The following is a 14,022-nucleotide window of genomic DNA, read 5'->3' as shown; positions in this document are numbered from 1 at the left end:
GTTCTCCTCCACCTTGTTCTAGTAAGCTTTTCCTTTTAAAAGATTAAAGCAAACAGCAAAGCCAAAACACGTTTAAAAAGTTTAAAGAGAAAAAGATCATAAGAAAATGAAAAGGGGCCGGGCGCGGTGGCTCAAGCCTGTAATCCCAGCACTTTGGGAGGCCGAGACGGGCGGATCACGAGGTCAGGAGATCGAGACCATCCTGGCTAACACGGTGAAACCCCGTCTCTATTAAGAAATACAAAAAACTAGCCGGGCGAGGTGGCGGGCGCCTGTAGTCCCAGCTACTCGGGCGGCTGGAAGGTTCCAGTCAGAGGTTCCTTAAAGTTACAGATTAACAGGCGTCTCCAAAAGAAAACAATTTTTCTTTTTGAGACAGAGTCTCGCTTAGTGTGAGCTGGAGTGCAGTGGCGGAATCTCGGCTCACTGCAAAGCTCCGCCTCCCGGGTCACGCCATTCTCCTGCCTCCAGCCTCCCGAGTAGCTGGAGTACAAGCTCGCCCCGCCCTCGCCCGGCTAATTTTTGCATTTTTAGTAGAGAGCAGTTTCACCATGTTAGCCAGGATGGTCTCGATCTCCTGACTTCTCATGATCCATAGCCTCATTCCCAAAAGTGTGCTGAGTTACAGTAATTACAGCATGACAAAACAATTTTTCTTAGTACATACCAAAATGGAGTTTCTTATGTCTTCTTTTTCTACATAGACACAGTAACATCTGATCTCTCTCTTTTCCTCTTCCCTTTCCCACCAGCCGCTAATCTTTGTGCTTTTGGTAGAGATGAGGGTTTCGATATAGAACTCCTCTCTCTTTTGAGATTATGAGTTGTGATCTGGGTATGTTTTTATTTTTAATTTACAGGTTGAAGGCTAGGCTTTTATTAGGTGCATGAGACAAACCAGATAAATGCTTGATTGGTGGCAGAGATGCAGGTGCCTTATTTGGACTTGTCACTCCAAAATAATTGAAAGCTTCAGATTTCAGTTTGAAGAGTTTATTCAAGCGGAAAGATAGCAATGGCCCATTCAGGAAAAAAATAGACTCCAGAGAAGTGGACTCAGTATTCTAAAATTGGAAGTTAAGTTCTTGCTTATATCACCAGGAAAAGAGGCCCAGATCAACCCCAAGAGAGTTCTTGGATCTCACACAGGAAGGAATTCAAGATGAGTCACAAAGTGCAGTGAAAAGAGAGTTTGTTGAAAGCTTACTCTGGGCCAGCATGATGGCTTAGATCTGTTTTCCAAGCACATTGGGAGGCCGAGGCGGGAGGATCACTTCTGGTCCGCAGTTCGAGACCATGTTGCCTGGGCAACATAGGGAAACCCCATCTTTTCCAAAAACAACAAAAATTAGCTGGGTGTGGTGGCCTGCACCTGTAGTCCCATATACTCAGGAGGCAAGAGTTCAAGACCCAGCTGGCCAACACAGCAAGACCCTGTCTCTATTTAAAAAAAAAAAAAAAAAAAAAGAAAGGAAAGGAAAGGAAGGAAGGGAGGGAGGAAGGAAGAAAGAAAAAGAAAAGAAAAGAAAGGAAAAGAAAGAGTGATTCTCTGTTACAGCATACAGCATCCTTATAAAGCAAGTGGAGGAATGTACTAAGTTTTTCTTATGTGGGAGTCTTGTCTATGTGAAGACTAAACTAACCTGTGCCTACCTGCATGTGGGCTGACAGCATCACAAAATTTTTACTCTGTTGATTTAAAGAAAACTACCCTTTACATTTTAGCGCCCAAGTGCATTAAAACATAACTGTAATTATCTTGAAAGCACATATTGTTACGGGTATTGGGACATCGGGACATTCTGTTGTGGGACTGTAAGGATACTTGCAGGCATCTTCAGGCTGTTTTCTTCATGGGAAACATTTGATGATCATGGGTTGTGACTGGCAAGGAGTGTTTCTTGTTAGTCTCAAGATGGAGCTGAACTTAAATTGGTGTTACTCTGGCTCCCCTAGGCACCTGCTTCCCTAACACGTATATAGGGAAATTGCAAATAAATATAATAGGATTGCATTTTCCATACAAGGCTGATGTATGAGGAACAATAATTTAATTTTATTTTTTTCTTTGAGCTAATGTCTTGTTCTGTGGCCCAGGCTGGAGCAGTGGTGCGATCATGGCTTACTGCAGCCTTGACCTCCCTGGTTCAAGCACCTCAGCTTCCCAAGTAGCTGAGACTACAGTTGCCCACCAGCACACCTGGCTAATTTTTTTTTTTTTTTTTTAATGGAGATGGTGTCTCGATATGTTGCCTAGGCTGGTCTCTAGCTCCTGGACTCAAACAGTCCTGCTTCCTTGGCCTCCAAAAGTGCTGGGATTACAGATATCAGCCACTGCACCCGGCTAACAACTTAATTCCTTAGGGTTTGCTTTTTTCCCCCAGAGCTTGTTTTCTTTCTAGCTGGTTTTTATTTCCTTTTCAATTTAAAAGAGTGAATTTAACATTCCAGCTGAAGACAATGTGACAGGCATGAAGTCTTTATGTGAGGAAGTAAAGAGGGAAGTTAGTCTACTACAGAGATCAGTAGTGAAGAGGGGCCTGGCGGGATGGCTCACACCCAGAACCCCAGCACTTTGGGCGGCGGAGGCAGGTGGATGGCTTGATTTCAGGAGTTCAAGACCAGCCTGGGCAACATAGCAAGACCCTATCTCAATTGTGAAAAATCATATTAAAAAAAAAAAAAGTGAAGAGGGAAAGGGTCTTTCCTGTTTCCTTTCAGTCATTTACAACATTTTACAAAACACTATAGGTAAGAAAGAAGGTGAATCTGTAATCAGGGAAAGGAGAGTTCCAGCTGTCTGTGTGAAAGCTGTGTGTCATGTGACTGAACCCCATGATCACATTGCTTCAAGATAGAGATCCACCAGCTTAAATATTTGAATTACTTTGTTGTTTTTGTTTGTTTGTTTGTTTTGAGATAGGGTCTCACTCTGTGGCCCAGGTTGGAGTGCAGTGGCATGATCTCAGTTCACTGCAGCCTTTGCCTCCTGGATTCAAGTAATTCTCCTGCTTCAGCCTCCCAAGTAGCTGGGATTACATGCCTGCGCCACCACACTCAGCTAATTTTTGTATTTTTAGTAAACACGGGGTTTTACCATGTTGGCCAGGCTGGTCTCGAACTCTTGTCCTCAAGTGGTCCGCCCACCTTGGCCTCCTAAAGTGGTGGGATTACAGGTAGAAGCCAGCTTGCCTGGCCTGACTTAGGTAGAAAATTTCTAGTTATGTAATCAGAGGTTAATTGGTGGATTCTGCCTGATTAAACATAAATTTCATTTCTCTATAAATTAGTAATTTTGAAGGGTTGTATTTAAATTTAATTTCAGGATCTTTAAGTAGGACCTTCAGATACTGCATACAGTTCAGTCTCATTGTTTTTTATTTAAATTTTTTCACAATCTCCGGGGAAACTGGTTTCCCCTGGCATTTTCCAAATATATGGGATGCAGGGCCTCAAATCTCAAATCAGGAGTTGGAGATCAGCCTGATGAACATGGAGAAACCCTTTCTCTACTAAAAATGCAAAATTAGTCAGGCCTGATGGTGCATGCCTGTAATCCCAGCTAGTCAGGAGGCTGAGGCAGGAGAATCACTTGAACCCGGGAGGCCAAGGTTGCAGTGAGCTATGATCGTGCCATTGCATTCCAGCCTGGGCAACAAGAGTTAAACTCCATCTCAAAAATAAAAAAAATAAAATAAAATAAAAGATTATTCCAGCCTCAGCAACATGACAAACTTTGCCTATATAAAAAATTACCTTATCATTGTGATGGGTGCCTATAGTCCCAGCTACTCAGGAGGCTGAGATAGAAGGATGTGTTGAGTCTGAGAGTTCCAGGTTGCAGTGAGCTATGATTGCACCACTACACTCCAGCCTGGGAAGCAGAATGAGACTCTGTTTCAAAAGAAAAGGGCTGGGTGCGGTGACTCACATTTCTAATCCCAGCATTCTGTGAGGCCGAGGTGGGTGGATCACAAGGTCAGGAGATCGAGACCATCCTGGCTAACATGGTGAAATCCTGTCTCTACTAAAAATATGAAAAATTAGCCGAGCGTGGTGGCAGGCGCCTGTAGTCCCAGCTAATCGGGGGGCTGAGACAGGAGAATGGCGTGAACCCGGGAGGCGGAGCTTGCAGTCAGCCGAGATCACGCCACTGCACTCCAACCTGGGTGACAGAGCGAGACTCCGTCTCAAAAAAAAAAAAGAAAGAAAGAAAGAAAAAAAAAATCAGTTTCAATAGAGTATGCTGTCTTTTAAAAATTACATTCAGCAGATTGTTACTGATAATTAAAATTCACTGAGATTTATTTCTGTATAGTGTGCATTCTAGAAACTTACTAAAATATTACATATGCACAAAATGCATGAAAGAATTGCACAATGAATTTAAATAATGATGGAGCCAGTATTGGGAATGATAAGATAACTGCCTTACTTTTCCTTATACTTTCACAACCTGGGTACGCATCCTCATCAGTATATTTTATTTTTGCATGTTTTTTATGCAAATGATAGCCAATATGTTATATTTTATATCAGATTTTGTTTTAACTCAGTTATGAACCTTATATGAAATGATAGTTAATTCACTTTCTTACTTAATGGATTTTATTATTTAGGACAGTGGTTGTTTCCCCCAAAACATTGAGCAGATAAATCCACAGAGTTACTGCATTTTTCTTCCAGGCTCATAGCTCCCCCCTCCTTTTTTTTTTTTTTGAGACAGAATCTCGCTTTGTTGCCCAGGCTGGAGTGCAGTGGCTTGGTCTTGGCTCACTGCAACCTCTGCCTCCTGGGTTCTAGCAATTCTTGTGCCTCAGCCTCCTGAGTAGCTGGGAATACAGGTGCACACCACCATACTCGACTAATTTTTGTATTTTTCGTAGAGAGAGGGTTTCACCATGTTGGCCAGGTTGGTCTTGACCTCCTGGCCTCAGGTGATCCACCCGCCTCAGCCTCCCAAAGTGCTGGGATTACAAGCAGGAGCCACCTGTTTTCTTTCATCACTGAGTAACATTCCATTGTGCAGATGTTACCATAGTTTGTTTCTTTATTCACCTATTGAAAGGCTGATCTTGAGCCTGGTGTGATGCCTCATCCCTGAGTTCCCAGCACGTGGGAGACTGAGGTGAGAAGATTGCTTGAGGCCAGGTAGTTAGAGACCAGCCTGGTAGATACAGTGTGAGACCTTGTCTATTTTTTTTTTTTTTTTTTTAAGAATCACCTTGTTTGATTCTAGTTTTTGGTAGTTATGAGTAAGGCTGCTAAAAGCGTTTGTGGGAGGACTTTTGTGTGGACATCAGTTTTCAGTTGATTTAGGTCAATATGTAGGAGTGAGACTACTGAATCAGTAAGACCACGATTATTTTCTTCAGAGCTCCGCAGACTGTCTTCCAAATGGGCTGTAGAACTTTCCATTCACATCCATAGTGAAGGAGAGTTCACTGTCATTGGCATTAGGAAATGTCAGTGTTTTGGATTTTAGCTACTCCACCAGGTATTTGTTGGTGCTTCGTTGTTTTTTTCCTTTCTTTTTTTTTTTTTTTTTTTAATTCCTTTGGAGACGGAGTTTCATTCATGTTGCCCAGACCGGAGTACAATGGCGCAATATCAGCTCACTGCAGCCTTTGCCTCCCGGGTTTAAGTGATTCTCCTGACTCAGACTCCTGAGTAGCTGGGATTACAGGTGTACGCCACCACACATGGCCGCTGTTTGTGTTATTAGTAGAGACGGTTTCACCATGTTGGCCAGGCTGGTCTCAAACTTTTGACCTCAGGTGATCCAGCCACCTCAGCTCCCCAAAGGGCTGGATTATAGGCGTGAGCCATTGCGCCTGGCCTGTTTTCATTTGCTCTTTAATAACGTGTAATGTAGAGCATCCTGTCATGTGTTTGTTTGCCATAATTACATTCTTTAGGGGGAGATATATTTGGACAGATTGGGCTTTTTTTTTTTTTTTTTTTTTTTTGAGACTGAGTCTGGCTCTGTCACCCAGTCTGGAGAACAGTGGCGCGATCTCAGCTCACTACAACCTCTGTCTCCCAGGTCCCAGCGATTCTCCTGCCTTAGCCTCCTGAGTAGCTGGGATTACAGGCTCATACCACCAGGCCCAGCTAATTTTTTTTTTTTTTTTGAGACAGAGTCTGGCTCTCTCACCCAGCCTACAGGGCAGTGGTGTGATCTCAGCTAACTGCAAGCTCTGCCTCCCGAGTTCATGCCAGTCTCCTGCTTAAGCCTCCTGAGTAGCTGGGACTACAGGTGCCCGCCACTATACCCGGCTAATTTTTTTTTGTACTTTTAGTAGAGACGGGGTTTCATTATGTTAGCCAGGACGGTCTCGATCTCCTGACCTTGTGATCCACCCATCTCGGCCTCCCTAAGTGCTGGGATTATAGGCCACTGCACCCTGCCCCCAGCTAATTTTTGTATTTTTACTAGAGACAGGGTTTCACCATGTCTCTAGTAAAGTTGGTAGTCAGGTTGGTCTCAAACTCCTGACCTCGGTGATCTATCCATCTCTGCCTCCTAAAGTGCTGCGATTACAGGTGTGAGCCACTGCCCCTGACCTTTTGCTTATTTTTTGATTGGTTGGTTTTTTTCTTATTGAATTTTAGGAGTCCTTCATACCTTTTGGATACCAGTTCTTGATCAGATAGGTGTTCTGCAAATATTTTGTCCCAGTCGGCCGCCTGTCTTTTTATTCTGTTAACAGAGTCTTTTCCAAAACGTTTTTGTTTTGAATGAAGTCCAATTTATCGATTTTCTCATTCACATATCATGCTTTTTGTGTTGTGTGTGAAACCTTATTGGCAAATCCAAGGTTGTCTTGGTTTTCACAAGCGTTATGTTCTAGAAGTTGTGAGGTTTGCATTTTCCATTTAAGTAAACGATTCAATAGGAAGTAGTTTTGTAAAAGGTGCAGTTCTGTGTCTAATTCATTTCTTTGCATTTGCTAATTCAGGTGTTTCAGTACCGTTTGTTTTGTGCCACCATGCCTAGTGTTTTACTTTGTTATGGAGACGGGGTCTCCTTATGTTGCCCAGGCTGGTCTCGAACTGCAGGGCTCAATTGATCTGTCTGCCTGGGCCTCCGGGTTTGCATTTTTAATACATGTCTTTATGGTAGATTTTTCTATGTTTCTAGTGCCTCTCTTATCATCTTATGGAATCTTCTCTTGTATATTTATTGAGCTTTTTTTTTTTTTTTTTTTTTGGGGCAGGAGTCTGCAGCTCTATGCATGGGCTGGAGTGCAGTGGCCAGATCTCAGCTCACTGCAAGCTCCGCCTCCCAGGAGTTCATGCCATTCTCCCTGCCTCAGCCTCCCAAGTAGCTGGGACTGCAGGCGCCCACCACTCGCCCGGCTGGTTTTTGTACTTTTAGTAGAGGCGAGGTTTCACTGTATTAACCAGGATGGTCTCGATCTCCTGACCTCGTGATCTGCCTGTCCTCGGCCTCCCAAGATGCGCTGGGATTACAGGCTTGAGCCACGGCGCTCCGACATGAGCATTTTTAATCATGAGGAGATATTAACCTGGCCATGCTGGAGGTTGCGCGCGATTTAGACATGAAAAATCAGAGTTTGGCCATGACGAACATTGAAATAAAATAACTCCCACATCATAGCGTTTGAAAATGGAAGACACTAGGCATAAATTGGTTAAGGCTTGTCAGATGCCTTTTCTGCCTCTATTAGAACATTCTTATGGTGTTTTGTTTGTTGGTTTTAAGACAAAGTCTCACTGTGTCGCCGCCCGGCTGGAGTGCAGTGGTATGATTTCAGCTCACTGCAACCTCTGCCTCCTAGGTTCAAATGATTCTCCCACATTGGCCTCTCAAGGAACTGGGACTATAGACACATGCCACCACCCCTGGCTAATTTTTGTATTTTTTAGAGATGGAGTTCCACCACGTTGGTCAGGCTAGTCTCAAACTGCTGGCCTCAAGTGATCCACCCACCTCAATCTTCCAAAGTGCTGGGATTACAGGCATGAGCCACCATGCCTGGCTGCTACCATGATTTATTATCATTACTTATCTTAAAAGAATGTAAAACTTATCAGCTGAAGAAATTTTACATGTACAGTTGCGATGGTTTGACAAATCTACTTAAGTTCTCTAAGATGAATTCTATTGTATTTTGCTTTTTTCAACTATCCGGAGGTTTCATGCATGTTGTAGTATGTATGGGCCAAGATTTCATTTTCTTTTCTTTTTTGTTTTTGAGTCGGAGTTTCACTCTTGTTGCCCAGGCTGGAGTGCAGTGGCACAATGTTGGCTCACCTGCCTCCTGGGTTCAAGCAATTCTCCTGCCTCAGCCTCCCGAGTAGCTGGGATTACAGGCACATGCCAACACGCCTGGGTAATTTTGTATTTTTTGTAGAGATGGGGTTTCTCCATGCTGGTCAGGCAGATCTTAACCTCAGACCTTCAGGTGATCCGCCCGCCTCGGCCTTCCAAAGTGCTGGGATTACAGGCATGAGCCACCATGCCCGGCTGAGATGTCATTTTCTAATAGTAAATAATATCACATTTTATGTATATGCTTACCACATTTTGTTTTTCCATTCAGCCGTCAATGGATAGGTTATTGGCTGCATTGCTCATTACTGCCACCTCAGGAAGGTTGTATTGTGGTTAAATCTGTGCTTATTACACCTGGGTATCTCTTAGGAGTTTCTTGTTTGCCCTCTTGTGTACATACAGTGCCAGGTTTTTTTTAGGAATGTCCCCTTTGCCCTGTCAGCATCTAGCTACATTCTGACAGGATAACTGCAAAGTGAATGATTCCTGGACATCATAATGGAAGTTTCTTTCTATCCAGGTGATTCCCCTACTCTCTGATTATATCTAGCATACCTGTTTTGGGTAGTCCCTGGGGGTGTGGGATTTCCCAGGGGCTCCCCCTCATGCTCTTTGCTAGCTATCTGCTTCATCTGACAATATCAGCAAAGATTACACTTTGGGAACAGGCATTTTCAAGGATGCACAGCCTCAGGTCTGCTAATGTTAACTTTGTTCTGCATATGAATTCATAGGTGTCTATTATGACAGGTGCTGCAGACCCACAGTCCAAAGAGACATTAGGGACAGCCCAGGCAGTTCACTTTTCTCTCTGGGTTCAGTGAATACACACATTTTCCTATCCTGCTGTGACTTTGACTTTACCCCTTGTTCAGTTCTAGCATCACAGTTGCTTTATGAAGTAGCCAGGTGTTGTGGCACATGCCTGTGGTCTCAACTACTCAGGAGGCTGAGGCCTGACAATCACATGAACCCAGGAGTAAGACGTTGTAGTGAGCCAAGATGGTGCCACTACACTCCAGTCTGGGTAACAGTGCAAGATACTGTCTTTAAAAAAACCAAAAACAAACAACTGCTGGCAGGGCATGGTAGCTCATGCCTGTAATCCCAGCACTTTGGGAGGCTGAGGCAGGCAGATCACCTGCGGTCGGCAGCCTGACCAACATGGAGAAACTCTGTCTCTAGTAAAAATACAAACTTAGCTGGGTATGGTGGCACATGCCTGTAATCTTAGCTACTCAGGAGGCTCAGGAAGTAGAAGTGCTAGACCCCAGCGGTGCAGCCTGGGCGACAAGAGTGAAAATCTGTCTCAAAGAAAAAAAAAAAGTCAGGTACGTGGCTCACGCCTGTAATCCCAGCACTTTGGGAGGTCAAGGTGGGCAGATCACGAGGTTAGGAGATCGAGACCATCCTGGCTAACACAGTGAAACCCCGCCTCTACTAAAAATACAAAAAAGTTAGCCAGGCGTGGTGGCAGTCACCTGTAGTCCCAGCTACTTGGGAGGCTGAGGCAGGAGAATGACTTGACCTGGGGAGGCAGAGCTTGCAGTGAGCCAAGATCGGGCCACTGCACACCAGCCTGGGTGACAGAGCGAGACTCCGTCTCAAAACCAAACAAACAAAAAAAAATTGCATTATGGAAGAAAGTTTCTCCCTGTATATACAGAGGGAAAGGGATCTGATGAGCAAAGCGGGGAATAAGTGTTTGGAGTCCACGGCATCCTGAGAACATCTGGGACAGGGAGTCTAGGCCCCCCAGTGCTGTCACTTCCCACCCGCCCCTCCTACACATGTGAGATGTTTCAGGACCTCGTGGCCTTTGAGGATGTGGCTGTGAACTTCACCCAGAGGAGTGGGCTTGGTTGATATTTTCTGAAGAATTTACAGGGAAGTGATGCTGGAAACTTTCAGGAACCTGACCTCTATAGGTAAGAATGACAATATTCCTTCCCTCAGTCCATTAGTGAACCAGTGTTTCTAGCTCATCAATGCTGTTGAGTGATTTAGAACATAGACAGGAAATACTTTGATGAATAAATGAGGTATGGCTGCAGTAAATCATGGGCATAGAATCTAATAATTTTTTCACAATTTTTTAATGCCTCAGGACTATTTTTGTGTGTCTGTATTTTAGGAAAAAGTTGGAAAGACCAGAACATTGAATATGAGTACCAAAACCCCAGGAGAAACTTCAGGTAATTTGTACTTACAAGACAAAGCAGTGTCTCTCTAGACAATCTTAGAATATGACAATATATTGAAAATAAGTAAAACAAAGAACTAAGTCCAGGATCAAATTCATTTATTTTTAGAATATTTGACAAAAAAAAAAAAAAAAAATGTGAATGTGACATAGGCTGTGGGCTCACTCCTGTAATCCCAACTTTGAGGAAGTAGAGATAGGAGGATAGCTTGAAGCCAGCAGTTCAAAACAGCCTGGGCAACATAATGAGACCATATATCAACAACAGCAAAAAATTAGCCGGGCATTGTGGTATGCATCTGTGTCCCAGCTACTCAGGAGACTGAGGCAGGAGGATCACTTGAGCCAGTAAAGCCTGCCGTAAGCTATGATGGTTTCACTGCACTCCAGCGTGGATAACAGGACTAGACCCTGAAACAAAAGAAAAATGACACAGAGTATTTAGTATTTGTAAAATAGTTTACTTGGGAAGAGTATTAAGAAGCCCCATATAAACATTTTTTAAAATAATAGTTATGGCTGGGACACCTTGTAGAACACGTTGTCCAGTCACCTTCAAACAATTCAGCCAGGGCCGAAAGCCTACACTTTGATGGACAGTGTTAAAAATGCAAGTGCAATACTTGATGATGAATATAAAATTACTTATAAACAAACCCTTCATAATGTGCATCTTATGTTTTACAGGAGTCTCATAGAAGAGAAAGTCAATGAAATTAAAGAAGATAGTCATTGTGGAGAAACTTTTACCCAGGTTCCAGATGACAGGCTGAACTTCCAGGAGAAGCAAACTTCTCCTGAAGTAAAATCATGTGACAGCTTTGTGTGTGGTGAAGTTGGCATAGGTAACTCATCTTTTAATATGAACATCAGAGGTGACATTGGACACAAGGCATATGAGTATCAGGAATATGGACCAAAGCCATGTAAGTGTCAACAACTTAAAAAAGCCTTCAGATATCACCCCTCCTTTAGAGCACAAGAAAGGGATCACACTGGAGAGAAACCCTATGCTTGTAAAGAATGTGGAAAAACCTTTATTTCCCATTCAAGCATTCAAAGACACATGATAATGCACAGTGGAGATGGACCTTATAAATGTAAATTTTGTGGGAAAGCCTTCCATTGTCTCAGTTTATATCTTATCCATGAAAGAACTCACACTGGAGAGAAACCATATGAATGTAAACAATGTGGTAAATCCTTCAGTTATTCTGCTGCACTTCAAATACATAAAAGAACTCACACTGGAGAAAAGCCTTATGAATGTCAGGAATGTGGGAAAGCATTTCATAGTCCCAGATGCTGTCGTAGACATGAAATGATTCACATGGGAGAGAAGTCTTATCAATGTAAGGAATGTGGGAAAGCATTCACGTGTCCCCATTATGTTCGTAGACATGAAAGGACCCACTCTGGGAAAAAACCCTATGAATGTAAGCAGTGTGGGAAAGCATTATCCTCTCTTACAAGTTTTCAAACACATGTAAGAATGCACTCTGGAGAAAGACCTTATGAATGTAAGATATGTGGGAAAGGCTTTTGTTCTGCAAATTCATTTCAAAGACATGAAAAAACTCACAGTGGAGATAAACCCTATAAATGCAGGCAATGCGGTAAAGCCTTCATTCATTCCAGTTCCCTTCGATATCATGAAAGGACTCACACTGGAGAGAAACCCTATGAATGTAAGCAATGTGGGAAATCCTTCAGATCTGCCTCACACCTTCGATTGCATGGTAGGACTCACACTGGAGAGAAACCCTATGAATGTAAGGAATGTGGGAAAGCCTTCAGATCTATGAAGAACCTTCAAAGTCATGAAAGGACACAAACACACATAAGAATACACTCTGGAGAAAGACCTTATAAATGTAAGATATGTGGGAAAGGCTTTTATTGTCCCAAATCATTTCAAAGACATGAAAAGACTCACACTGGAGAGAAACTCTATGAATGCAAGCAATGTGGTGAAGCCTTCAGTAGTTCTAGTTCCTTTCGATATCATGAAAGGACTCACACTGGAGAGAAACCCTACAAATGCAAGCAATGTGGGAAAGCCTTCAGAGCTGCCTCAGTCCTTCGAATGCATGGTAGGACTCATCCTGAAGATAAATCCTATGAGTGTAACCAATGAGGGAAAGCCTTCAGATCTGCCTCACACTTTTGAGTGTGTGGTAGGAGACACAATGGAGAGAAACCCTATGAATGTAAGGAATGTGGGATACCCTTCAGATCTGCCAAGAACCTTCGAATTCCTGAAAGGACACAAGCATACATAAGAATGCATACTGGATAGCTGAACAAAAGGCAGCAGAAACTTCTGCAGACTTAAACATCCCTGTCTGACAGCTTTGAAGAGAGTAGTGGTCCTCCCAGCAGAGTTTGAGATCTGAGAACAGACAGTCTGCTTCCTCCAGTGGGTCCCAGAGCCCTGAGTAGCCTAACTGGGAAGCACCTCCCAGTAGGGGCTGACTGACACCTCATACGGCTGGGTGCCCCCTTGTGACAAAGCTTCCAGAGGAAGGATCAGGGAGCAACATTCGCTGTTCTGCAATATTTGCTGTTCTGCAACCTCTGCTGGTGATACCCAGGCAAACAGGGTCTGGAGTGGACCTCCAGCAAACTCCAACAGACCTCAGCTGAGGGTCCTTACTGTTAAAAGGAAAACTAACAGAAAGGACATCCACACCAAAACCCATCTGTACATCACCATTGTCAAAGACCAAAGGTAGATAAAACCACAAAGATGGGGAGAAACCAGAGTAGAAAAGCTGAAAATTCTAAACATCAGAGCACCTCTTCTTCTCCAAAGGAACGCAGCTCCTCACCAGCAATGGAACAAAGCTGGATGGAGAATAACTTTGACGAGTTGAGAGAAGAAGGCTTCAGACGATCGGTAATAACAAACTTCTCCAAGCTAAAGGAGGATGTTCGAACCCATTGCAAAGAAGCTAAAAATCTTGAAAAAAGAATAGATGAATGGCTAACTAGAATAAACAGCATAGAGAGGACTTTAAATGACCTGATGGAGCTGAAAACCATGGCACGAGAACTACGTGATACATGCACAAGCTTCAGTAGCCAATTCGATCAAGTGGAAGAAAGGGTATCAGTGAAGATCAAATGAATGAAATGAAGTGAGAAGAGAAGTTTAGAGAAAAAAAGTAAAAAGAACAAAGCCTCCAAGAAATATGGGACTATGTTAAAAGACCAAATCTACATCTGATTGGTGTACCTGAAAGTGATGGGGATGGAACCAAGTTGGAAAACACTCTTCAGGATATTATCCAGGAGAACTTCCCCAACCTAGCAAGGCGGGTCAACATTCAAATTCAGGAAATACAGAGAATGCCACAAAGATACTTCTCAAGAAGAGCAACTCCAAGACACATAATTGTCAGATTCACCAAAGTTGAAATGGAGGAAAAAATGTTAAGGGCAGCCAGAGAGAAAGGTCGGGTTACCCACAAAGGGAAGCCCATCAGACTAACAGCGGATCTCTCAGCAGAAACTC

The 14,022-nt window shown here is 43.3% G+C and overlaps 1 protein-coding gene across 1 annotated transcript; it reads left to right on the top strand.

Annotated features, from left to right (window-relative positions):
* Positions 1-10,108: 10,108 nt before the first annotated feature.
* On the top strand, positions 10,109-13,655 carry LOC101020324 (zinc finger protein 69). Its single transcript, XM_031659871.1, has 3 exons — positions 10,109-10,230; positions 10,437-10,497; positions 11,193-13,655. The coding sequence occupies exons 1-3, from the start codon at positions 10,197-10,199 to the stop codon at positions 12,640-12,642; spliced, it is 1,545 nt and encodes a 514-aa protein (XP_031515731.1). The 5' UTR covers positions 10,109-10,196; the 3' UTR covers positions 12,643-13,655.
* The last annotated feature ends 367 nt before the right edge of the window (positions 13,656-14,022 follow it).

This window comes from Papio anubis, chromosome 20, assembly GCF_008728515.1.
Source record: "Papio anubis isolate 15944 chromosome 20, Panubis1.0, whole genome shotgun sequence".
Classification (NCBI taxonomy): domain Eukaryota; kingdom Metazoa; phylum Chordata; class Mammalia; order Primates; family Cercopithecidae; genus Papio; species Papio anubis.
Note: the sequence above shows the minus strand (reverse complement) of the source record. Positions and strands in the feature narration are given on the sequence as shown.